The 23775-nt window shown below is 46.7% G+C and overlaps 1 protein-coding gene across 8 annotated transcripts in view; it reads right to left on the reverse strand.

Moving 5' to 3' along the window:
- Positions 1 to 486: 486 nt before the first annotated feature.
- The window catches only part of KCNQ2 (potassium voltage-gated channel subfamily Q member 2), a 68351-nt gene continuing 45062 nt past the window's right edge, over positions 487 to 23775 (reverse strand). For 2 of the 8 annotated variants that reach the window (XM_086474922.1, XM_086474921.1), the window contains 6 exons: positions 19587 to 19640; positions 12068 to 12291; positions 11524 to 11632; positions 10849 to 10980; positions 1926 to 2049; positions 487 to 1209 (listed from right to left, as the gene is read on the reverse strand). In XM_086474922.1, coding sequence (XP_086331048.1) covers positions 487 to 1209; positions 1926 to 2049; positions 10849 to 10980; positions 11524 to 11632; positions 12068 to 12291; positions 19587 to 19640 — 1366 coding nt within the window. Of the gene's footprint in view, positions 1210 to 1925; positions 2050 to 7851; positions 7960 to 10848; positions 10981 to 11523; positions 11633 to 12067; positions 12292 to 19586; positions 19641 to 23775 lie in introns of all 8 variants that reach the window. The other 6 variants (XM_086474926.1, XM_086474924.1, XM_086474925.1 and 3 more) reach the window with 4 other exon arrangements.

A 23775-nucleotide genomic window follows, 5' to 3' on the forward strand; every position in this document is an offset into this window, starting at 1 on the left:
TGAAATCTAAGCCAGAAACAGACAAGTGTTCATTCCACAACGCCAAAATACCTACGGGTGTCATCACCAGTGCCATGATGTGGCAATTCCCACCTAACACTTGTCAGCCACCAGTTACTGTGACCTCCAAAAGCCCTGGCCAGGTGATTTATTCCTGCCTTGCACTTCTGAGGATTCCCAAGAAATGCAAATTGCCTACCCTGCACCGTGAAATAATTTCACCTAATGATCTTAGAAAGAGAGTATGAAAGAAATCTGGACTTCACAGCTCCAGTTTGCTCACCACCGTGACCTCTTCCACAAACGCAGGCTCGGACCTGCTCGTTCCCCCCCCCAGAGTAAGCTGCAAGAAAGTATCTGCCAGCTAAGGATGTCCTAGAAGGAGGAAAACCTTAGCTGTCAACCTCCTTGAGAAGTTCAACGCGTGGACAGCTGGACCGGGCAGCTGCCAGCGCTCAGACGTGGCTCAGCGGCTGCGAGAAGGCTTCACTGCCTGGGGGCTGACCAGCCCATGTCACTGAAGGGTCCCTCGCCCGTGGCCGACCTGGGAGGAGGACCGCAGGGCGTGCAGAGGTCAGAATCGGTGTCTGATTCCCCTTCTGCAATGTAGGGTCTGATTTTGGCCACGGCTGCATAGCAACCGTTGTTAAGGATGTCCAAATTCTCTTTGGACTGGGAAATGCTAAAGCCGCTGAAAGAGCGCTCCAGTTCCTCGTGGTCTACCGAGGGGATGGAGATGGACGTGTCGCTGTCTCTCATGGCACTCTCGTGGTGTTTGGTTGTAATGTCTTCGTTCCTCAGGTACTCTGCGCTCTGTGCCCTGTGCCCGCCGCTGTACGCTGACAAGGAGCGCTCGTGGGAGGGCGGAGGCGGGATGCGGACCAGCGAGCCGGGGTCTCCGACGGGCGAGGAGCCGTGGCTTTGCCGCTGGTAGACCTGCTGCTGGCACGACGTCGAGGGCGGGCATGTGTTGGTCGGGGCTGGCGGGGCAGAGAAGTTCTTCTGACCCATGGAGCTGGTGGACCGGATGATCTTGATGATGCAGCCGTTCTTGTCAATGTGCTCCCTGCTGTCTTCGGGGCTGTGGTAAGGAGGTGCTGGGTCTGGTTCTTTGGACCCAAAATAAGCCTCCGTCTCTGTTGGTGGGATGCCCATCCGCTGCATGTAAATGTTCACCAGGAAGTCCAGCTTCTTCTCCATCGACTGAACCTGTAAAACACCACAGTTCCAGTGCTACAGGCTGCACGCAGGTTGAAGCACACTAATAGCCTGTACAAGCAACTTCCCACCCATCTAGGTGCGAGCGTGGAGCTGGGCTTCATAGACAACCTCTGCCTACACCAAACTGAAACTTTTAGTAAGTATTTAGTTGTCCTATTCGGAAGTGTTTAATTCTCCACCTAGTTTCAGGGTTTTCCTTAAGGTTCTATAATCTTTTTGACATGAAATTCCAGGAAAGCTGGAGCACACTCGCATCCTTTCAGATTCTTACTGCATTTGGCACTTGCCTGGGCTCAGATGGCCATGGGGATTTCTGACCCTTATCCTCTAGGAAGACTTTCGTCTTCAGCAAGGCCAGAAACTACAGCAGCCAGGCTCAGGGACACATTTGAAACACATCTAGTACGGTGGCAAAGAAACCAATGTGCCATTTTAAAAAAATAATGTAGACTTCTGGTAAACTCAATAAAACAGAAAGACTGTACGTCACAGACTCCAAAGTGCCTGTTTTGAAAGTAGTACTTGGGCACCTAAGACACTTAGTGCCCTTTCATAACATCCACCTTGTTTCTTTTTCAAAATATTCTTAGCACTTACTCTTTTTTCTCAATGGTAATGTCCCACTGGGGAAAAATAAGGTAAGAAACAACCAACACAATGCATGCCACACTCTCTGATAAGAAGACCCTCCTGACCCAATATACCTGTTTTTCTACTTTTCCAAGCCTGCCCATCATGCTGGGGTCTTCAGGTAGCTCCCCCTCCGCTGGCCCTTTGGTCCGATCCTTGTCAGTCATGGAGGATCCTCTCCCAACGATCTGGTCAACTCTACCGGGATCAGAAAATCCCCCCGCCCCCGGAAAAGGACCTGGAGTCAGTTGAAGGCAGCAGGCGAGGAGGGCTCCGCTTGTCGCGCCTCCGTGGGACAAAACAACAGCTTCTCTCCCAACTAACACTCCAAATTACTCACAGACACGCAGTGGCACTGAAGTGTTAATTCAGATGCAAAATTCAGAGCAGTATTAGCAGAGTTTGAAATTATCCATTTCTGTTTATACAGATAAAACCTGGCACATTATGCACAGTAAATTTACCCACTGCATAGAATTTCTTTAACTGGCTTTCTTCCAAATCAATTAACTTCTTATTTGTACTGAGAAATTATTATTTTGGGAGAAGATCAAGTTTTCTGTCTAGCATGCGCCAATGAGATTTTTTTTCAGTCTTTGCAGCAGTTTCCTCTCCTCGATGCAAATGTAAGTGTGTAATTCTCATGTCCACAAAAATAAGCCACTTGCCCTAAGATCCAGACAAACAGGTGTAGTGCTGTTTTTGTGGAATTACATCAAGGCTGAATTTGATCATAACTCACCAAACGTTACCAAATTGTCTCCATCTCAATGCTACTGCAATTCACACCTGTATCATTAGATGATTTCTATTAGCAGGGCTCCAAGCCGGTAACAGCAGAGGACGCTCCTGCCAAATCAGCAGCTAAAGCTACTGGGCATGTTGTTTGGCACTAACTTCTTTACACATGTTACATTTGCAGCTCCTTGTTCCCAGTATAGAAACACCTGGGTTGATATATAGCTCCGTAAGCTGAGGAAGAGGAAGGGTAGAGCCAGTTTGGAAGCTGGAAGTCAATTTTATTCGAGGCATCAAATATAAATTTTCTAGAGAGCAAACACCAGAGCTTCTTGATCCCTCAAAGTCCGGGGAGCAATTCAGTTTTGGAATAACTTCTTAATGGCAGCCCAGTTTATAGCCGAACTGTAGGCCAGGCAAACTTTACTCTCGCATAATGCACCAAAGGTAAGGGTGGCGGGGGAAAAGAAGGGTTAATTAATCTGACTGAAACCAAGTTGAGGTATCTTGAGCGGAAAACTCAAAATGCTTCTTACGCAGTTCTGCCGTGTGGGCCATGGGTCCATGCAGCAGGAGGAGGAAAAGGAAGGAGCTGAACACAGACAGACAGGGGAAAATGAACAAACAAAAACCGAGGAAAGGAATGAGACGTGAGGCTATTTCCAACACAAGAGCCATCTGCTTTCTTTGCATTTGACAGGGACTTAATGCATATGTTGGCTGTTGACATTAAGGGACAGATATCAGCGGGTACGGACCAGCGTGGCTCCCTTGGCTTATATTAGAGCAACAGCAGCTTACAGCACCAGAAGATCTGGCTCCAAGAGATGAAGTGGATGAGCACATCACACCAAAGACAGAAAATATAAGCAAACAATTATTTTAGAGTTTATCTTTGACCCCAGAAGATACTTCATTTGGGCAGGGATGTGACAGAATACCGTTCTGTTTAAAAAGTCGTATTTGATCCTTCGCTTAGCAATATAAGCACAGGAGTACAAGGAGCACCAAGTGCTATAATTACAAGTGTGAGGAATATGCATGCCTTATTTCTCTCTTGTAATGGGAGAAGGAAATTGCTGACATGTACAGGAACTCCCCACAAGGGATGCAATTACTGACATAACATACAGCACAAGAAATCCTATGACAATGTTGTTACCATTTAAGCAAAGAGGTACTAAGTCGGATACCTCGGGCTACCTTGGTTTGGAATCACAAGTCAAGGCGTAGTACAGCCACTGTACGACCTCCTCTCCTGTATGCACAAGCAAGTAGACTAGTAAAACAATGGACATGTGTTTAAAGGGGCCCAAAGTCTAAACGCTACTGAATATTGTGGAAGGCCAAGAACAATCAGGGTGCTCTGTCCTCATGTCCCGTCTGGCACAGCACTAACACTGAAATGTGCCCACTAATGGAAACGAGATGTCCTTCAACAGTTCTGAGTAGAGCAGGGAGGCAAGACAGACTAACACAGAGGAAAACGGAACATTGCCATGCTATGGTGTATCGTAACAGCGGAGATAAGTCTTGGGTAACCCTATTTCTAATCTTGCAAAAATTAAGGAAGGACTTTGCTCTCTTCCATGTCCTTAAGAGAAGAGCTATCCAGCAAGTGAACCTCACATGACCCATGTGAAGGACAGAAGGCCAGCTGGCACTTCACAGCTGGAGCAATCACTGGTAACATACAGAAGAGCACGGGCTTCTTCCATCACCTTCAGGCTGGACCTGCTGTGATTTAAAAGCAGGACTGAAGCCCTTCACAGAGCTCATCCATAAAGTATTCAGAAGTCCCTGCCCATATACCATCGATACCAGAGCCCAGGAGAACTCCTGCTTGATTCATTCCCTTCGTGTCCATACTTTAACATAGTCCTGATTCCTGAGGCAGTCATCTTCCACAGCTCTGAGAAACCAGAGAGACAGATCTTGCCCTGGAGGCAGGGTCTGCACTGAGGACGGTGCGGGGGGCAGCTGTGGGCCACTGACTTCAGTGCAGAGAGGGCAGAAGGTGGTGAACCAAGTCCTTCTCTCTTGAGGGGAGAAACCAGGCTCGAGGTCTTCCACCCCTTTGCTTCCCACGGCAGAAGTCAGACCAGAGGAGAGCACTCCTACCTTCAGTAAAGTGCAGATAATCCATTTGTGTCTTATCTGATACAAGAGCAGAATTTCCTCCTGAGCTCCCAACCCACCTGCACCTAGCTGAGCACTGCGAAGAGGAAGGGATCCTCTTAGCCACCATAAAAGAGCTTGAGGTTTTGTCCAAATCAGGCAGCAAAGCTCAAAAGATGAAGGAGAGAGAAGATATTCCACCTTTGCAAGCAGAGAGGGATAGTGCATGTTCCTACTGCGTGATACAGGACCACGAATCTTTTGAGATGCCAAACCCCGCTTCTGCACCACGTCCTGTGGGGAGCCTTGTGTCCTCCCAACGCTTATTTTGGCTGTGTCAAATACACACGTGCAGAGGGAAGGATTCAGCTGAGGCACTGGAAGAATCAGCCCCGTGTTTTTCCCTTTGTGGCAGAAGAGGATTCAGAGATTTCTAACAATACACGACAAACTGTGCCATCTGCTGTCCTTGATAGGCTCTGCTGTGTCTTGGTTTGGGAGGGAGAGAGACAGGGGCTTGCTCTTTAAAGTGAACTTTGATATCTTTCCTTCTTTCTAATGATACCAAAAAAAAAAAATGTAAAGTCTTGCATCAGCCACAGTGCAGGTTTTCTCATGCTTCATTATGCTTCATGCTAACAGTGCATGCAAAGAGGTGTAATATGTCACCCTTGGGCCAGAAGCAGACATCAAAAGGTCAAACGGCTCAAATGAGATAAAAATGAAGTGTTTGGGAATATATATTCAATTCTTTTCTTTTTTTTTTTTTTCTTTATCTCTTATAGTTTTTTGTACACAATCCAGGCATTGCAGCCAAACCCCCTTCATCCATGTCACAGGACTGGCTACTTACCTTCTCATTTGGCAATAAAGTTTGCTCTAAGACATTTTTTGACCAGTATCTGTTGTCTAAAAATTACAGCTGAGGTTGTACCTATTCTGTGTTAAACCAGCTGTAATTTAAGGGAATTTAACCCAAATGGTCTGTGTGTACAGCATGGAGCAAACACGTTCAGCTGAACAACAGCCGTGGACAGCCACTAGCATCCAGCTGCCTTTGCTGGGAGCTACCTGCGGAAATCTTTTGGCTGAACTGGGCCCTGGTCACCGAGGCACCACAATGCAATCCACGGAGTCGAGACAGCTCATGGGACATCACTTGGTTTTGTTTCTCTGCGCAGCACTTGGCTAAAACAGGGGGGTGCAGGCTAAAAAGGAGAGGCTGGTGCAGCCCATGGGCACCCCACAGCACGTCTCCCCATGGCACGGCCCCACGTGGTGCTGAGATGATGAAGGCGATGGCAGCAGCAAAGCCTGACCCCGAGTTTTTTGATTTGGGCTCGGGGCTGCTCAGAGCTCTGGTTCCCATCCACCGGGCACCTCGAGCACCTCACAAGTCCCACTGGTGTCTGTGGGAGGAGGCAGCTGTCAAAAACTAAGAACAGCATAAGCCTTTTCATGGGTGGGAGCAGCGATTTTGGCTGCCTTCTGCACTCTGCTGCTTTCTGGAGCCTCTCAGCCACAGCTCAATAAAGAAGAAACGAGAAAATTCATTTTAAAAGGGAGCAATTATTAAAAAAAGTCTTAATAGCCCAGAAGCCTAGTGGGCATGTGTGAAAAGATTTTTAATCTGGCCATCAGTATTAGAAACTGTAAACACAGGGGGAAAAAAGTCATTAACATTAAGCTGATAAGGTAACAGGCTTGGATTTAATAAAATAAATATCCCAGTTTGAGGCCTTCTCCCCTAGCATCCATCGATCACCTTTTCTGTGTGCAAGGCACAAGCTTTCACATGAAAATCTTGCCTCTAAGTGAAGGCTTGTTGCACACCTAATCTTAGAGGTTAAATACAACAAAATCCATTTGAATATGTATTTTTATTTTTAAACCAAAATGTTTCTGCAGCTAAGAAAGTTATTTCATTTTTAAAGACTAGTTTTGGGCCTCATATTTGGCAGGGAGGAGAAACAGGAAAAATGCTTTTCTGAAAGCATCTTTTTTCCAAGCATAAAGCTTGGGGCTTCTGGAAAATTCTCTTATTTTTTTTAATCTTTGAGCTAGCTGAGTGGGAAAAGGTAAGCTTTCAATATTCCTTTTATTCACATTCCTCTAGTGAAGATTACTCAGAGCAGCTTAAATAAAAATCAAGAGATTTGTCACATATTTTCTCTTGGAGAGGGCAAGTATCTTTAGAAAAAAAAAATGAGGCTAAGCTTGCTTCATTTAAAAATCACCTACTATTTGTACATGGAAAATGACTTTCTGGCAAATATTTATACCTGCCTTGGGCTCCAGTGGTCTCAATTCAAGGTGAAAATACAGCTCAGCTCATGGCCCTGCTGACCAGACCTCAGAATGCCCTAAAATGGGAATTTCAGTGAGAATAGGTTCCTCATGGCATCAGCTTCAGGTACGGTTTTACCTAAGGAGAGAACTTAATAAAGGCAATGAGAAAAATCTCGCTGGGTGACTCAGGGTTGGGTTTGACTCCTGCTCTTATTTTTGCTCTCACAATCAGGATCTTTTTTTTTTTTTTTTTAATATGAGTCCCGTGGCTGTAATTCTTGAGCACAATTTTTTCCTCCATGGTCAGTGGAGTTTCATCGGCAAGAAAAAGAGACCACTGTGTTCATCGGATAGGAAACACTTCATTCTTACTTTGCCCACCAAAGGAAACTCATTTCCTAGCACAAAGAGCTGCAGAGGCTCCTTTGCTTGTGTGTGGAGTGTTTCATCTTTTAGAAAGTAGATTGTTCAGCTCGTATTGGCTCTGGGGGTAAATATTCCACCTTTTACATTTGAAGACAGCCTGATAAAATATGAGATTTTTAAAAGATATAATTTTGCTTTCTACCACTAGAAGAAGACTGGAAATAGAAAATACACTAGCTGAAGAAACTGATGGTTATCGATGACTGTATGAATGTCCCTTTTTTTTTTTTTTCCCCTTTGGCTTGCCTAGTGTGAAAGCTCATTACTGAGAGTAAATCAGAGCATACCCAGAGTAGCAAGCCCTTCCGAGTCATGATTTAGCAAGCTGCACTGCTAAGTGATAAATGCCGTCATATAACTGGCATGAAAGGGGTTTGACATTAAGCAAATGAAAAATCCAGAGAAAGCGGCATTTTGGTGAATCCTAACCTAGGCGAGTATTGGGGAGATTCTTTGGAAGAATACATGGGTCCTTTGGTTGGATACTTCTTATGCCGGGGAGTTGAAGGGGGTGGGGGACCCACAATCATATCTATCCTGGCAAAGTAAATAAGAAAAAAGACACCAGCAAAATGCATAATGAAGCAACACGTAGAGAAAAGTTGGTCAGAAAAGTTGCAGAAAGAAACAACTGAAAAACAGAACGACAGAGAGAAAGAGAGAGAATTTGAAAATATATTCCACTGGAAACAGAAGGCCCTCTCCTACCACCTGGTTGTCAGTGCAAGCCAGAGTCTTACCGGGCCACTCCGGGTTAAGATTTGGAGATTTAGGCACCACTGAAACACCGTTAGGAGATCCCCCCGCCCCAGATCTAATAGGCAACATGCTTTACCCCCTCTGGAATATATTTGCATATGTGTAGCAATATCCCTTTGAGGTGGTTGGATATGAAACAACATATATTCATTCTCCTTTCAGTTCCAGAGCTAGATAACACACCCTCAGCTAGTTCAGAAAAGCATGAGCCCTTGGGAGTCAGCGAGATACGCTGGGGGATTGTATAACTCGATGAATGGGAGACATCCATGGTTGGCAAGGTGTCAGGATGAGACACGAGACAGTGAGAACACAACACTGAAAAGAGCACATAACAGACACAGTGACAGAGGCATTAATGATTAAAGAGGAAAGTGCATGTATAAACCCCAGAAATTTCCTTGAATGCAGCTTTAATGCACCAAAGCCCTGGCTACGGGAGGTCGCAGCCAGCCCTGCCGAGCTGAGCTGGCAGGGGGAACATGGTGCTTGATTGCTGAAGGAAAGGACATAAAAATATCTGTTCTCCAAGGTGCCCCGTGACAACCTCCCTGGGCTCCACCATACGGGTGCACTGTACTTCTAGTGCCAGTTGGTTATGCCCCAGTATTGGCCACAGCCATCCCAGGCACACACCTCGTCTACTGGGTGCCCCGTCCAGTTGTACTGGGCAGGTGACCGGCCATGGGACCTCTTGGTGCCCATCGGGCTATGATGATGAGGGCTTCGAAGGATGACCCCAAGGGGGTCTGCTCCCATCACCATCACTGATCTTCTCGGTGGGGACAGTGAAACCAGTGAAGCTGCCTGGTAGCCCTGGATCCCAAATCCAGGTACTTCACCCTTTCGAAGCAGCTCCTGGTCCTCCTGACTTCCCTGAAATGGGGTAGATAGTAGCCCCTAGCCTAGTCCAGCCTCAGCAACCTCAGCCTTGCAGTCCCATGGGTACAGCTCAGTTTGGTCTCCAAAAGCTGCAATCCCTCCAAAATAAACCAGCCAACCAAACTACTTTGTCTTTGCAGCACATCACCTTGAAGGACTGGCAATGGGAGTCTTGGGCGGATGGTGAGGCAATCTGCCACAACAGCTTTGGCTGTTGAGAACTTGGGTGTCCCACCTGGAGCCAGTGAAGATGACAACCCCAACAGCTCACTACCCGCTGCGGAGGCAGACTGGAAGCCTCTCATTTCAGGTTATTAAAGTTAGGAAATACCAATCCCCTCCTCCTCCTCTTTCCTCTCCGGATTCAGCTACGCGTCTTGGATCTATAATCACTGAATTCAGACTGAACGGGGGTGAGAGGCTCAAAGAGAGGAAATTCTCCAGGATATTTCAGTCTCCATCGCAAGGGAGAATTTACCTTCTGGCTGCATATCTGGAAATGGGAAATGCACAGCACGCAGCAACGCTGAGAAAGTTGCTGCCTGAACATCAAAAATAGCAGAGTTAAAATGGTCTCTGAGAGATAAATGGCAGAAGAGAGATTCCTCTTTTTACTAAGACAATTTTCCTCTTCCATTCCTGGGGTTCAAATTAGCTGTTTGCATAACCGAATACATTTTTTTGCACATTTTAGGACTCCACCAGGGACCTAGATGGGTTTGAAATTAAAGAAAACCTCCCCCAATGGCTTCCAGAGGAGGCTGGGCTGCCACAGCCATCAAGGGAAATACTTTAATTCTCCAAGTGTAAAAGCAAATGGTATATTGTTTTGACTGGAGATAGCCTATGGCCAAGCCCTGCCTCTGTTCTGGGTGTCCTTCGAGCTCAGCAGAACTGGGGCTGCTTCTGCTGAGCCAACACAGCCAGGGGATGTTGGGGTTTTGGGGTCTCATTTTCAAGGTAGGACATCAGGGCTGAGGGAGGAGCAGTCAGACAAAAAGCTTTTAGCTCAGATCCTCTGTTCAGGGGACCAAATTCATCTGGGTTTTTTTTTCCCTGGAGAAAATGAAGTTTTAAATGCCCTTCTCGGTTCTATTTGTCCCTTTTTCACATTTCTTCCACTATACAACTCATCTCCCCCTAAGATTTGAGCGCAGAAGCTGAAATGCAGCCCGGCTAAACCACACCTGCGTCGGTGGGCTTGGATGAGAAATCCTCATCTGCACGTATTGTCAGCAGACTGTGCCATCCGAGGAGGGATTCCGCCCACAACGGCTTAGCATCCGAACAGCAGGAGGAAGCCGCTGCTTCCTCGCTGCCCCGTCTGCCCGTAGCAGCAGGGTCACAACGAGCACGCCAGATTTTATTCCGTATCGCTCCCAGAAAGGTACCAAATTAGCCACATCAGCCTTAAGACTGGGGCACTAAACCTTTGCTATCCTGCCAGGAGGACAACAGAGACAGGCACCTGCCTTTCCTGTGGGATAGACTACAATGACAGAAACTCCCAAAGTGAAGGAGAAGGATAAGCCGTGATTTTTGGGTGTCTGTCTGTCCTGGGGTGGGCACTAAGGCAGTTTTAGTGGCATAACACCACTGGTGGCAGTCCCTGTCCTGCTCATCCCTGCGGGTTCCAGCCACAAGCATAGATATTTTCCGTGAGGCTTTCTCTTAGGAAGGAAAAGAATAAGTTGTAGCTGCAAAGGAAACTGTCTCTTTCCTGGCAATACCTCCACAACGACCAAAAAACACTGGCAAAATGAAGCAAAGAGAGGGGTCTCTTGCCTGGCCTGAAGGTTTTTAATCCGGGAGAGCATGTCCAGGTGACCAGCTGAATACTGCTCGATGACATCCATCACGTCGTAGGGCCGAAGGCTCTCTTTAAACTTGCGCTTGGAGACGAGAAATCTCATAATGCTGCAAGAGATGGAGAGGAAAGGCAAAATATAGTCCCTGGCCTGCAGCCTGACCTGCTTAGTTGCAGATAAAAAACCACCGCAGGGTGCTGCTTTGGAAGGAAAATGGAATAAATCCCAACCCTGTGGGTTTGGGAGAGGTTGTGGCAATAGGAGAGGGGAAGGGGATTGCGGGGGCGCGTGGCTGAAGCCCTGCCTGCAACAGGGGGTCCTCGATTCCCCTTGGACTGTCAGCTGTGCGAGCGTCCTCCCTGCGCCGCTTTTACAAATGTCAGCATTAAATCTCAGAGCTGGTGAGAACGATCATTTGGATGCATCCCTGCAGGGGATTTTCCTGTTTCTCCATTTATTCCTTCCCTCAGCAAAAATTGCCCTTTCTGGCAGAATTTTCTGTAAAGGAGGGCAGGCCACCCAGGGGAAAACCAGCCTGCAGCACAGACATTTCAGCATTTGCTCCCTCTGCTTGGATTTCAAATTTCTTTTTTTTTTTTTCCCCCCCTATTATTTATTTTTCCGGATCTCTTCCCCCCTCTCCCTCTCTTACCACACTGCCCTGATGCTGACTTTCAGTCCTGGTGTCAAATCTTCAGTCACAAACTCGCAGTTGCAGCTTTTGTTCTCATCAGGAATGTCTTCTCCGGGGAGGCTGGCTTCTGGGTTTGGGAGAGGGAGGAATAAAGACAACGCGTTACTATTTCCCCGCGCTGGTGCCACGCAAGGGAAGACTAGTCAGATGGCGAACAGCAACCCCAGGGGAAGCACCAGAGGCAGCTTTGCTGAGCATCCAAATCAGAGCATTTCCCAAGCCATGTTAAGGCGACATCCAGCAATGCCAACTGCAGCTCTCATCCATCCCGAGATGCCTGACTCTTCCTCCTTCCCCCATCCCTACATAAATATATACGTTATCATGGGTGTCAGCAGGGGGGTTCTTATCTCTGATTAGACTCCAAGCTAAAGGGCTGGAAGGGGAAGGAGACCTGTGTCAGCACCCTGGCTGGCAGCTCTGCCCTTCTTAGGTGGGGAAGGAGAGGATGGCAGGGCCAGCTGAGGATTTTGGGGTCCGGCACAGCACCCCAAGCCCTCACCTTCTGAGTTTTGCCGTGACGCCGCTCCCTTGATGCGGAAAGCTTGCCGGGCTCGACTGCGGTCTCCGAAGCTCCAGCTCTTGGGCACTTTGCTTGGGCTGTCCTCGATGCTCTGGTCAGCGCTGGGGGACCTCCGGATGCCCTGAGCCTGTGGAGAGCCTTTCCCTTTGGTGCCAGCACCGCGGGGACTGGAGAAGACACGATCTTTCAAACTGACCTTCTGACTGTTCAGAGAAACACGTTGAAACAAAGACAAAAAGGAGACAGCAGGAGGAGTCATTCTGGAAACCACGCAGTCCTTCCCCACCAGCCATTAGAAACCAAGAGCACTTCCAAGCAGCAGTGAGATGTAGTTTTGCTGTTGGCTTTTCTTTTTTTCATTTAATTTTGTTGTTGGTTGTTTTTTTTTGATTGTTTTTAAAGAAAGCATTGTAGACATGTTTCCGCCATAATGAGTGAAATGGGAATGATTATTAAGAGAGAGAAAATAATGAGGACTTAAAACAGAAGCCCCTCGTGGGATGCCAGGGCTGGCGGGACAGAATGACGTTAAACAATGAGGTAATGATTCCTTAAATCACCGATTGGCTCTGATCACGAGCGAGGAAGCTTTTCTTTCACAACTGCCTTCCAAAACCCTGTATCTAAGAAGAAAATACCAATAAAAAAAAATCCTTTAGCTTAAACTTTTAACTTTCTTGGACACACTTCAGTTCTGGTGCTTAGACCTGTCCTTTTCCTTTCTTCAGTTCCTGTATTTCCTCCGTCTTAAAAGACAATCTGCCCCTTTTATATATTCTGAAGAGTTCCTCTTTTTCCAGACGTATATTTAAGTACTGAAATACAAACACTTAAATATGCAGCTCCTTTGTATCCTATAAAGATTCAATCTAAAAGCTGGCTAACATCTGTCTGCAGGTCTGCTACAGGCCTTATAAACATGCAAAGCAAAATTTTAGAACTTCAGAATATGGCATTTTGTTGCTGTTTTTCTATCAGAATCCCATTTCTTGAAAACCTTGTAATTACGGTTTGAAAAGAAGATCTCTCCAGAAAAAGAGATGATCTCACTGAGAAATAGTCTGCTGAGCAGCCAGCTCTAATTATTTTCCAAATTCTGAAATTTGTAATTAAAAACTTTCACCCAAATGAAGATGATGAATTTTCATATGAAAATTGCAAAACAAAAAGATTTTGTGAATCTTTCCGAAAGGGCAAACTTTACAGAGACAGCGTTGGGGAAACCAAACTGCAAATAGTTTTGGATATTTTGATATTTTCTGAACAGCAATCGGTTATTAAAATACACTAACTGAGGTTAGACAACCACTGCAAGGCACTTGCACATATAGCCAATATTTTATACAGAGGTAAATCAAACCAGAGTAAAAACCTGGATTTAATTCCCAACACTCTGTACCATTGCAGTAGCCACTTATCATTTTGCTGCAAATGCTCTGACTCAATTTGTGGGAAGAACATTGCAGGAATTTTGATTTCCCCAGCAGATTTCCAGATCACCAACCAAAGATCTGGGTTTTTTTCTGTCTCTCAGCAACGCCACCTTAAAACTCAGAGCCAAACAGTCCTCCTTTGCCTTCAAAACTGGCACGAGGTTCTTCAATCAGAACTTGGCTGCGGATATTTGAAGGAAAGCAAAATGCAGCTCCCTTTTCCCCAGCCGTATCAGCTGTACTGTGCTGACGGGAACAGACACTCGTTTTTGTCAGTAAAGGAAGAAGATGTGACTCGAAGACACACAGGGAGCAGATTTGTTGAGTAAGAAGGTGCTATTTTTACAAAGTCACTTTACATTGCGAGACATCGAACGTTTACAGGGAGAGAAAGGTGCTTAGGCAGCATTTCCCGGAGTTGCAGAGCGTGATCCCGGGGAGGCACCGCTGCAACGCCCAGGGAACGGGGAGAGCATCTCCTGGGCTGCAGGGCAGGGTTATCTGGGGCCATCTGGGCAACAGCTTCACATTGAAAAATACGTTTGAGGGAAAATGAAAATTGTTCGTGACCAAGTTACAAAAGGCAGAATTCTTCCAATTAATGATGCATCTTTAATTCAGGTAAGTACTGGAGATTTCATTTCCAGTGTGCTGCCCACCTGCAGGGTCTGTCTGAAAGCCATGGGACCCACAGATGTTCAGCAGAGCTGAAAATCAGATCAGAGGTACAAATCCACACAGGAAACTAGGAACAAGCATGTGCCTAAATACCTTTCTGGATGTAAGCTTTAGCCACTAATGCTACCGAAATCATCATACATAACGAGCCAAAGGTTTAAAAGCAATTCTTATTCCGTGTTTCTTGGATTAGACACCAGATTGAAATTTTATTTGCCCTTTTATCCTAAATAGGCCAATTGTATTTTTTTTTCTTTATTTTAGTTGATTTTACAGAATATTCCTGGAATCTACTGCGTTTCAGTAGTACTAAGACTTTGAACTACCTGGTCATTTTTAAAAACAAGCTTTATAAAAACGAATCAGCAGCACATCGATATTCAGAATTCAAAGCCATCTCTTCGTGCCTCATCCTCTGCTGAGTTGCTCCCATCACGAATCTCAGCGTAAAACCACTATCACTGAGTAAAGCAGGGCCTTTTTTTGGGGCCCCTTTTCCGTTCCCTCAGTCAATGTGCTGCAAATGTTTGCAGGAATCACAAAAGGCCCAAAAGAAAGCGTTGAACTCGGTGAGGAATATGAGCGAAGAGTTTCAAGCCTGACAGCATGAGGTGCCACACTTACACATTAAAAAATGTCGTAGAAATTTGATGAACAATTAAGATCTGGCTGGGTTTTGTTCCTGAGCACTCACTGCTCAGAAAAAAGCCCAACACCTGATGTAACTTCTTTGTTTTAACACGGACAACATGAGACAACGTGAACATTAACTGAATTTTTCCTTCTGCCATGCAATTCTCTCATTGGAAACGACACCGGGAATCACATGCAAGTACAATCCCTGCAGAGGAGAATGCTGTTGGGGTCTGCAGGAGCTGGTAGGAAAGAGTACAAAAGAAATACAGACATATAGAGAGCTGTATGTTGCCAGTTAACCCAAGATCATGTTCTCATTCAACCAGAAAGTCATGCAGAGTGACGCAGAGTGTCTCGGCGAAATGGCACTTAGATGTCACTCGGGGAGATGGTAAATGAGCCTCCGTTCAGCTGAACGCGTACGTGGTCGCTGACATGACCATGAGGAAAGCGGTTAATCCAGCCACACACAACACCATGAACCGAAGCTTGCAACCGTGAGAGCTCAGAGCGGCGCGAGCACGGGGCGGGCGCCCGGCTCGTGCCAGGGGGGAAGGGAAGGGAAAGAAAACTGTGGCTTTGCAACCGGAGACAAAGATTACGGGAAGCCGAAACACTGTAATAGGGCGAGTTTTAGTTCCTAGGTCCTCATAACCACCTTCGGTCGGCATCTATTAAAAACACATTCGATAATAAACCAATTTTGTTTCCAGGCTGACTTTGGGGAAGGTTTACAAAACTTTGAGCTTTTGACTTGAATTTAACAAATGATAGAAACTGAGTTGATTTTTCCCTGCTGCCAGTCAGAAAATGAGAGCCCACGCTGGATGAACACGTAAGGACCCATGCACGGTCCCACAGCTGCTAGAAAGACGCTCACTGCTTCAGTGGCCTTTGCATTTAGGCTCATTTAGGTCCAACAGCCCAGCACTCAGCAGCAAAATGCACGAGAACTAACCTTCAAACGAGCTGCCATCAGCCTCCTTAGGATGCTGGGGGTTTGAGCTCCTGTTGGAAACCCTCTGGTTTGGGACTCTATAGTATTAGATCAGCCCTTCTAAAAAATGTGGACTCATTACGTTAGCAGTAATTTTGGATCAATAAAAAGTATCGCTTGTAGCATCTTGTCATTGATTTTAAACTACGCTTGAACAATTGTTTAACTTTCTCCTTTCGTTCTGCACGCAGGCAACGTGGGTCAAACTGGGTTGGACCAGCATGGACTGAGATCCATCTCTGCGTATAAACTCAACCAGTAACAGTGTTCATTCTTCTGAGAAGCTATGGCCAGGAGAAAGAGGTTATCTCCTGTTAGGAAATTAGACTGGTTTTTAATCCAGAGTTTGTGCTGAGCTCATGGCATATGAGAACGGCTTGTTAAAACCAGGCAGGAGTGAATGACAGCCTTTGTGGCTACCACTGGGCTCCAGTCTGGTTGCAGGTGTGAATAAGGGGCAGAAAACAATTACTGGAGACATGGAGGAAAGGAAAATACAACTGTATGTGCAAAACTCGCCATGACTTGAGCAGAAATCAAGGGAGGATCAGGCTCAAGCCTGGTTTGACTCCAGTGATTTCAGAAAAGCCATTGCAAAGGTGATTTCAGCCCAGAGAATGGAGTTTCTAGAAGCAGAGCAACCTGGGCACAAGGGAAACAAAAGGTCAGACAATGATCAATGTCACGGTGAGTAAACCCTCTTCTCTTCCTCATTCACAACCACGGTGTGAGACTTGGGCTGAAGGGAGTCACTGAAATCATGACGGGAAAGACCAGAGTTGCACCATCCCTGCAGCCATCGCGTAAGCCTGGCCGAGCGTGGGGCCTCGGGTGGGCGAAGGGACACTGGAGCCAGACACTGGAGCCAGACACACGTCTTCAATCTTGGCCTTTGGTGTTTTGCAGCACTGCTGTTATAATCACCCCTCTCTTCCTGACACACAGCCTTTTTCCCCCCAAACTGATGCTGAGCGCCGTCAAACACCACATCAGACATACCCTGCGTCTTCTCACGACCTTTTTCTGCTTGCCAGCTCAGCTCTTTTGCATCTCAGGAGCAAAGCGAAATAGCTAGATTGCATCTTCGAGGTGATTATTCCTAAACAAGACTTGAAGAAACACGCTAAACCCAAACCTGCAGGCCAGTCAAGGGCTCTGCAAACACCTTTCCTTTGCTGGTCTGTGTGCCATTTCTTCCCACTGTCAGGTCTCTGTGGTGCCTTCATCCCTCTGAGTAGATGCCAGGAAAGTTTCTTTCAAAGCACAATATGATAGACCTGATAATCTGGCTTTGTGTAGTTACATTACTGTCTAAAAATGCATGCATTATTGCATTTATTGACTAGAGATCATTGATTTGGTACATTAAGAAACCACGGCTTCTAAGGAGTTTTCTATTAATTTAACTACATTGAGTTTTCCATGATTGCCTCATTGATTACTGTTATTTCGTTGTACACATCCTAGATGAAGGCTTTTAGCACTCAGCCTTAGATGCATCAAAGTGCTGGCTGGCACCTGCCCCTAAGAGTTTGTGCAGTGGGGGACCGCAGGCAGGCAGCCCAAGGGTCCAGGAAAACAAGACATTATTTTTAAGTCCCTTCACAGTTAACCTATCATTTTGCTAAAGCATAGTGTGTCTAACACTACATTCAGGATGGATGCAGGAAACAAAGATGCCCTTGTAGCTATTGCAGAGTTCAAGACTCCTTTTTGACTGAAGGAACAACAGTCTGTAATCCTCCTTCTCAGGGTCTCCAATGGATTAAGAAGATCTTGACATTATAATTTGTTTCATCCTCCCTTTCCCTTGCAGAACTCAAGATGGGGGAGATGAAATGAGGACCACAGTGGGAAGGAATTCAGTAGGAAACAGAAAAAAATGATACCAGCTTTCCCAATTAAAAATCCATGCCTAGGAAGACATGCAAGGAAGACCCTAAGATCAGAGTGGCTGATTTTCCAGAAAACAGAACTGGACATGGACAGGTGAGAGGACAGCGTTACGAATAGCCCTGCTTGTTTTAATCTCTGCCAAAACCAACCTCAACATTAAGCCTTTCTCTGGGGAGGCGTCCCTGATTGCACTACGCCTCCACCTCCACGGATAAAACAACTTCACCTGGCAAATGGAAACACTACAGAAGTCATCATTTTTTCAGCTAGACTATTGACCAAATCTTTGCCATTTGGAAATGCATTGAAACGCTGTCTGTGCAACTGATGATCACCCAATATTTAAACCCCTCCTTTCAAGGATAAACTTCAAGGAAGGCCACAGTACTGCCAAAACACATAGCAGGAGGCTGTCTCAAAGATTCAGGCTGTTTATCCAGGCACAGGGAACTTCCTACCATGGAGAACTGCTTATTATGAAACCTAGATCATGCCCCCTTCCTTTTTGTTACCCATTCAGAGATGGGATTTACCACACTACTTCTGAGCTTCTGGTACACGCAAGTCTCAGGCGTGAGTCCTAGCCTCCAGACTGACAGATAATAAAAATAGCCAGCGGGGAAAAAAATAGCAAGAAAAGAAAATATACAAGTTGGAACAGTTAATGGAGAAAATCAGAGATACATATACTTTTAAAACTGTAGTTTTATGCTTTTAAAACTGTAGCTTGTTGGCTTTCTGAGGGAGACAGAGACTGGTGATTTTGAGAATTAAAACGGACTCCAAAAAAGAGCATGCAAAAATCCGAGTTCACAAACATGCGGCATCACTCAGTGCCCTGCCACTCCTGGGCTTTCCACCTGCCTGGCTGCGGGGGGAAGAGCTGATGGGGTTCACCTACCAGCATTCACAGCATGCAAACTCTGGGCGTTGGTAATTCAAGAAGGTGCATGTTTGCTGCTGAGAAGCAGTGTCTGGGGCCGGGGGGGAAGAGACTCTTCCAGCGCAGGCGTGGAAGTAGACATATTTATACATAAGTACAATAAGATACGAGTTATCTGTGTACCCCTATGGCCATCGGATGGGTGCACTAAGGGATGCTCATTGGGAACTCTCTGAAGCCACCTAACAATTGTCAGCTTGATGAAAAAGATGAAAACACTGCTCGTACGAAACCCTCTGCTCTAGCTATCTGTTCCCCACGGGATCTAGAAACGGAACCATTCACAATGCCAATGTCAACGCTAAGGGGAACCCATATCCCCTACGTCTGGTGGGACAGGCTGAGATTAGTCCTTCTCTAGCTGCGTAGTAGAGGTGCTAGATAGGCAAGCCGTGGCTTCCAAAGGCCACAAGTCTAGGAAAGGTCAATTTGTAGTGTTGAGAGAGCCAAAGGAACGGTGACTGAGCAGAGGTAGGAAGCTGGTATTTCTCATGCTGCTAACTTGATATTGCTGTACAGAGCAATTCAATTTGCAAGGATTCCCTGGATCTTGAGGAGGGATGGAGCCATAGGGAGGAAGGGGTCTTTTTAAATTTTTTTTTATTATTCTTATTTTTTAAATTTTCCATCATTTGTTAAACTTCAGTTCCTGGCCTCCTTCCTGAGCAGACACTGGCTTGCTAGCCCAGACCAAATTCCCCATCCTCATCTCTTTGATTCACATGTTCTGCATGAATAGCAGAGAAGGAAGCCTCTAATTTCTGAGCGGGCAACGGGGAGGCTCTTTCACCTTTTTTTTACTCATCTAGTACCTCTATTAAGCAGAGAAGTGATCAGAACGGGTGGTAGCAGGGTAGAGGGAGAATGAGCCGTGCAGCTTTTGATTAGTTTCGTGCGACGCATTTCCCGTGGTACCTAGAGTTTCCTGAGCAGCATCCACATAGTGACTCTCTGCACGGTTTGCTTTTACTGGAAATGAGGGGAGAGTAAAAATTAGACCTGGAAGCAAATGCCAGACAGGAAACTTTTGATTACTGACTCTAGGTTTAAAAGACAGGTGTTTTGAGGGCCGGGTTCATGACAGGATTTTTCTGTTTGAGCGTTAAGTGGAAAAAAAAAGAAATAAAAAAAAAATCAAGAGGGTTTCTGAAATTTGTCTCACTGTGGTTAATAAATGTCATTATTAGAAACGATGCATTCTGCATAGAATTGGTGGCGTCAGTTCATCTACGATTGATTGAGTCCTGCATGAAGATTTTTTTATCTGCATTGGAAACAAAAAAGTACTTTCTTCTTCCTCTAAACAGATAAAAAAGATTTTTTTTTTTTAATTGTCTAAGTCATGGAGAGCCAGAACTTTAACTTGTTTTGTCCAACAACATCTGAAAGGTTCAAATTTCTTCTTTGTTTTTCCCAAAAAAATACCTCACAGAGAGAGCTAGTTAATCTGTGAATTATTTGCGCTTCTCATATAGGAAATAGCATTACAGTAAGCCTGGCATTTAAAAAAAAAAACAAAAATAGATAAAACCAGGCTGTGGTGCAGTCCCTTATGGGAAGGGATTTGAACATCTGTTTTTCTGTAACGTTTTTTCAGACGGGCCCTACCACTTCTGGGGAGTTACCGGCTTTGCTGAGGCACCACCACAGCTCCCCTGAGCCCAGCCCACTGCTCTGCCAAGGAGATCGCCACCACGACCAGGGTCCTCCACGCCATGGAGCAGCCCTCTACCTGCGGAAGGGTAATGACGTGGCCCCCATCACCCCACCTGGCCACCAGCCACCAGCGGGCGCCGCTTGCCGAGTTCATGGACAGACTGAAAAGGCTGAAGGGTGCAAAAACCCAACCTCATTCGACACTTGGCAATCGGAGGAGCTCGCGGGCACACACAGAAGGAATTTGCAGGAATTCTTTCTGTTTCGCGGCATCCCCGTGCAAGCTCACTCTCTGCATCCTGGGGACTCCTTAGGCACCCCCAATGGGACCCCGCACCCCCAGGGAGCCCCGGGGAGCGATGGTGCTACCGGGGCTGTTCTGGAGCTGGGGTCTGAGCATCGTGGCGTGGGAGTGGGATATTCAGCATGCAGAGCCTCAGGGAGACACATGGGTTACTCTCCTCTTAGTCTCCTCTGCAGTCCCTACGGAAAGATGCAGTCGTTTCTGTGCAAATAATCCGCTCCCCTAAAGGCAACTGATTATTTCCAGATTACTGTCAGTCCCAGCATGAGTCTCTGACACCAGTTTAATCGGTTAGAAGGTCAAACGCCAGCCCAGGCTAATGCGGCCCATTGGGCTCCTGTGATTGACGTGGGTTTCCACGGGCAGTAGCGGTTAGTGACACCTCGGACACCCTAGGCTGGATGAGCAGGGGCCCACTGAGTCAACCAAAGGCATCCTCCAGTGCGTACGAAAGCCTTAATCACACCCCTGAACAGAGATATTAATGTAGTGTGTATCTCAGACAGACATATACATACACTGATATATAGATAGATACACGCACAGATATACATACACATTACAAGGTGGCCCAGTCCAGCATTCACTCAAGATAATAGCCAAGGTCTTGCTGAGTTCATCAGGGGCGAGGACAAACCACAGCTGAGGACAACCGTCCAAAGAGGTTCCTCTCGTTACCTACAGGACTGAACTCATGCTGGACAAAGTAATCTGAGTTTTAGCTTCCCAGTTCCCTGGAATCCTTCTGTTTCTTTTTCTCTGATATTAATGTACTATGATGATCGTTTGGTTCATTAATTTTTAGCTTTTCACCCAATCGTATTTTGGAAAATACAAGAGGAAGAAATGTGGTCATGGATGCCTTCAGATGTTTATCAAACCATCTGTTAAAGAGCATCTGAAGCACACATTTCACACAGGAGCCTCCGTAGTCCTGGCTAACCATATGTTTGTCTTTTTGACATCACAATCAGAAGACAAAATAAACAGAGACGAGATGCCACTGCGAATTTCCAGCCTGATTAACATAGGAGTAATCAAACCCCGTTACCACTCTGGTTTGCGGGCTTTCTGCAGCAGAAGGGGTGAGAAAAGTCCCCCCCCAGAGCAGCCCTCGCTCCCTGGGGTTATGAGGCAGAGAGGACTCATACTTGCACCCTGCACAAGAGCAGCATGATCCCGGAGGCGTGATCAGTGCTAACAGCTCCTGCAGCAGCAGCCCGAGGAAGGGCAGGAGGCCACTTCGCCCGGCCGAGGCAGATGGCAGGGTGGACACAGCGCCCGAAGCGACCGGCAACAGAGGAGGCTCTGTAAGCAGTTTTTTTTTACAAGGGAGGAAAATAAAAAGGAGGAAAAGGTAGGTAGCACGTAGAAAAAAGGCCAGTGTCTTTCCTGCTCATCACAGCCTGGGCTCCACGTCACAGGGAGGTGAGCTCGTGGCTCCCCGAGCAGGTCATCACACGGCTTTCCCAGCACTCAGTCATAGATGGATGCAGACAAGCTCGCGGTGGAAAACAAAACAGAAACGACAGAGAAAGGACGTAACCTGTCTCTCAGAACCACTGTCCCATTTTAAGACAAGACCAAATCAAAAGCCACCTGAGTAATTCCAGGTGACCCCAAGTCTTGGCCACGCTAACCCCATCGCCTCGCCGCGTCCTCCCACCCCGGGGCAGCAGCTCCCCGAGTGCTGTCTGGGCACAAATCAGCACGGCTACAGCAGCACTGGAGTCAGAGGGCAGCATCGCCGCTGGCGAGTGGGCAGGACCCCAACAGCTGCCCCGTGCACTGGCGGGGCACTTGGGATGCTCCCTGACCTTGCAAGGCAATGCTTGTCTTGCACAGCACGTTCCCACGAGCTGTGCCAGCATCCCTCCTCTGTTTTAAAATATATTAAGATGCAAAACAGTGACAAAGCTGTTTCTGTTCTGTTTGTGGTAAAGGACTTTGTGGTGTATCGGTTATGGAAAGAGGGGTATAGGAAATCAGCCACTCCCTACACCTAACTACAACGGGAGGAAGATCCAGCTCTCTCCAAACGAGAGACAGTAAGTTTCCTCACATCAGTGGAAGTGCAAAGTGGTAAATCCTTTACCAGCTGAAGCAACGAAAGGGTGGTGCTGGGGTCTGCTATGAGAGACAATTCATCCCCAGGAGTCTCCTAAGTGAAACAGTCATCAGCGACAGACCACGGCTGGATGATTAACTGTCGGGTGGGCTGAGAAACAGGACGAGTTTTCTCTTCTAAGGGCAGGATGACACACTGAGCAGCACTGGGAGGCTGCTGGAAAAACAAAGTGGGTGTGGGATTTGGGATGTGAATGTAAAAGATCCAGAAACTTTTACTTGGGAAAACAGTTGATTTGGGCCTCCCTGAGTATAGGGACTACTGTGCAAAATTCCTTCCTGAGGTCTGAGCCATTACCAGATGGAGAAGGGCAGCGGGAGCAGGTAGAAGTGATATTGCCCTATCAAAGCACAGAAGGAAAGGGCTTTGGTTCTGCTGTGGCAGCTGAAGTGAACAATATGGAAAGGACCCTAATGCCATGTACGGCCAAACAGATACAGAGGCAGGAAACAGCATTTGGAAATGACCCTGACGAAGGAGCTATATAGAGTAAAAAATACTCTGGAAAAGGGCAGTGAAAGGCTATTTTTACTTCTTTCTATGGCATGAGATTAAGGAAGGAACATAGAAAAAGAACAGGGAAAAACCTGCAACCTCTACGAAGAAATAAATCCAACTTACTGTTTTAACTGGTGAAAATGAACGCTGCAAGCCAGGACTGAGATTCAAAAGTTAGAAACAGGACCACTGCCTCGGAAATAAGACTAGTGCCTGCAATCGCAGGGATGCTGGCTGGCGTGACCCTGTGAGGAACCGTCGGTCCTCAGATTTCCTCGGCTACGGACCTGATCGGGCTGAACAGAGATTTTGTCTCACTGCACAGTCGTATGCCTGTGAGAAATATGGATTTACCCTTTGATGCATCCAAAGGATGTCACTGGCTGAGACAGGGCAGCAGAGCAGCCAGGCCCCTGGGATGAAATGCTGTCCCTCCTGATGCCACGGGCGGGGGGCCAAGATTTCAGCCTTGGTCTGCTCCCAGAGAGCCCTTCCCATGTAATGCTCCCTGCTTTAAT

The sequence above is a fragment of the Leptosomus discolor genome, chromosome 17 (assembly GCF_034619465.1).
Source record: "Leptosomus discolor isolate bLepDis1 chromosome 17, bLepDis1.hap2, whole genome shotgun sequence".
Taxonomy (NCBI): Eukaryota; Metazoa; Chordata; class Aves; order Leptosomiformes; family Leptosomidae; genus Leptosomus; species Leptosomus discolor.